Source organism: Trichechus manatus, unplaced genomic scaffold, assembly GCF_000243295.1.
Source record: "Trichechus manatus latirostris isolate Lorelei unplaced genomic scaffold, TriManLat1.0 scaffold00194, whole genome shotgun sequence".
NCBI lineage: Eukaryota > Metazoa > Chordata > Mammalia > Sirenia > Trichechidae > Trichechus > Trichechus manatus.
In genome coordinates, this window is record NW_004444130.1 from 2,354,707 (window position 1) to 2,356,810 (window position 2,104).

General features: G+C 42.6%; 1 protein-coding gene across 1 annotated transcript in view; it reads right to left on the reverse strand.

Annotated features, from left to right (window-relative positions):
- Positions 1-2,104, reverse strand: part of LOC101342790 (ATP-dependent RNA helicase DDX19A) — a 25,424-nt gene that overhangs the window by 4,991 nt on the left and 18,329 nt on the right. The window contains 2 exon segments of the mRNA XM_004387803.2: positions 1-168; positions 567-744. Of these exon segments, the coding sequence (XP_004387860.1) occupies positions 1-168; positions 567-744 (346 nt within the window).

Genomic DNA, 2,104 nt, shown 5'->3' on the forward strand with positions numbered 1-2,104 from the left:
TCTCTGTTACTGCACAGGACGTAATACTGCTTGATGGTGTCCAGTGTCTCCTCCTCACGCTTCAGTTTGATAATGTTTGGGTCTGGGACCACTTTCTGGGCAAACTTCCACACAGAGTCTTCGAAGGTGGCAGAGAAAAGCAGCATCTGGCAGTTCCTGGGCAGCATCCTGCAAGGCAAGGCCCAGGTATTTTGCATGATCCCGAGTTTTTCACTGGTAAAAGTAGAAGAATGGCCTCCCCAGACCTGGATGGCCCCAGGAAGGGTGCAAGGGGGAACGAAGCACCACAGGGAGTGGGTAGAAGACATGGGGTAGGATGGGTGGTAGTAGATTCCCTAAACATTCTTTTTCAACCCAGGCTTGGGAGTATGGTGGTCAGTGCTGACACAGAAATGGCCTATCAAACAAATGCTTCTGAAGGTTCTGAAGCAAAGAAAACAGCATGAGAGAAAAGAGGGTTGGAGAGACAAGAGGGTTAGACGTAACAGAAGACAACACAGAAGAAGAAGACATTTACTTGCAGATCAGGAGGCTGAGGACGTCCTCCTTCCTCAAGCAGTTCCTACCTCTGGATGCGGACGCTCTGATCTTGGTGGCCCTGAGTTGCTATCATCACATCAGCCTCATCTAGAACAAACACCTTGATCTTCTTAGGGTCAATGAACTTGAGCTTGGCACACCAGTCCAGGACAGTCCCAGGGGTGCCGATGACCATCTGCTCACTAATCTTCTGACCTCTTTCCACTGTGGAGACAACAAGATGTTTTCTGTGTTTCCATGGCAAAGCCAGCTCTGGAAATCAAAGTACGCCCATCCTTCCAGAGCAAGTTAATTCCAGATTTCAAAACATACATGAGCATTATCCTCAAGCCTTGGTTTCTTCTACTATAAAATGAGCATAATGATACCTATTTCACTGCATTGTGGTCAGATTAAAGCCCACACAGTAAACCCTCAGTAAGTGTTAGTTTCCTTCTACTTTCTCCTATAACTTGACACGTCTAACGATTTCTCTCTACCATTACTTATTCTTTTCTATCATCCATTCACTCACAGTTCAGTGACTTCCTCCTAAAACTGTAGGTTTCAGTCCCAGGACCTTGGCACAATGAATTTTTTTTTTTGCTTTGATATCTGGTATGCAGACATTCTACTTGTACAGTTTTCCTATGTACAAATTCTCTTTGTAAAGAAAAAAAACACTATCCTCAAACTATAGCTGGTGAGAGTTGAAAATGATACGACAATTTTGATGATACCAATAAAAGTATAAGGAAACTGTTTAGGAAATGATATGGAACAATCTCTAAAATACATGTGCATTCATACATGCATATATACATATCACGTTTGTAGCTGCACAGAGTACCTCTGGTAGGACATAGGAGAAACTGGCTAACGGTAGTTGTTATTAGGAAGGAAAAGTGGGTGGTTGGGAAATATGGGTAGGAAAAAACCTACCATATATCCTTTCCAGTTATGAAATACACAAATGTCTTAACTATTTTATATTTTAATATGAAATCACTGCAGAAATTGAGCCCTGGTGATGCAGTGGTTAAGTGTTTGGCTGCTAACCAAAAAGTCAGCAGTACAAATCCACCAGTCACTCCTTGGAAACACTATGGGACAGTTCTACTCTATCCTATAGGGTTGCTATGAGTCAGAATGAACTCGACGGCAATGGGTTTTTGGGATTTTGCTTTTCTTTAGGATTCATCAACTATTCACTGGAAAAGAGTTTTAAATTAACACATAAAAACACTGTGGGCCTTCAATGTCCACCGTCTGACAGTCAAAACTAACTTTAAACAAAAACACAAACACCCACCCTGATCACTTCTGGATGAAGTACTTCTGCTGCACACTGCAGCACGAAGGTTATCTCAAGGAAACGCACTTTTGTGATTGTGTGGTGAGCTGAACTAGCCCTTTTTTAAAAATTTTTCCCATACAAAAATTTATACATACTTATGTGACTCTAACTGCTCTCCCCATACTGTGACAGCACACTCCTCCATTCCATCCGATTCCCCATGTCCATTCAACCAGTTCCTAACCCTTTCTGCCTTCCCATCTTACCTCTGGACAGAAGCTGACCGTT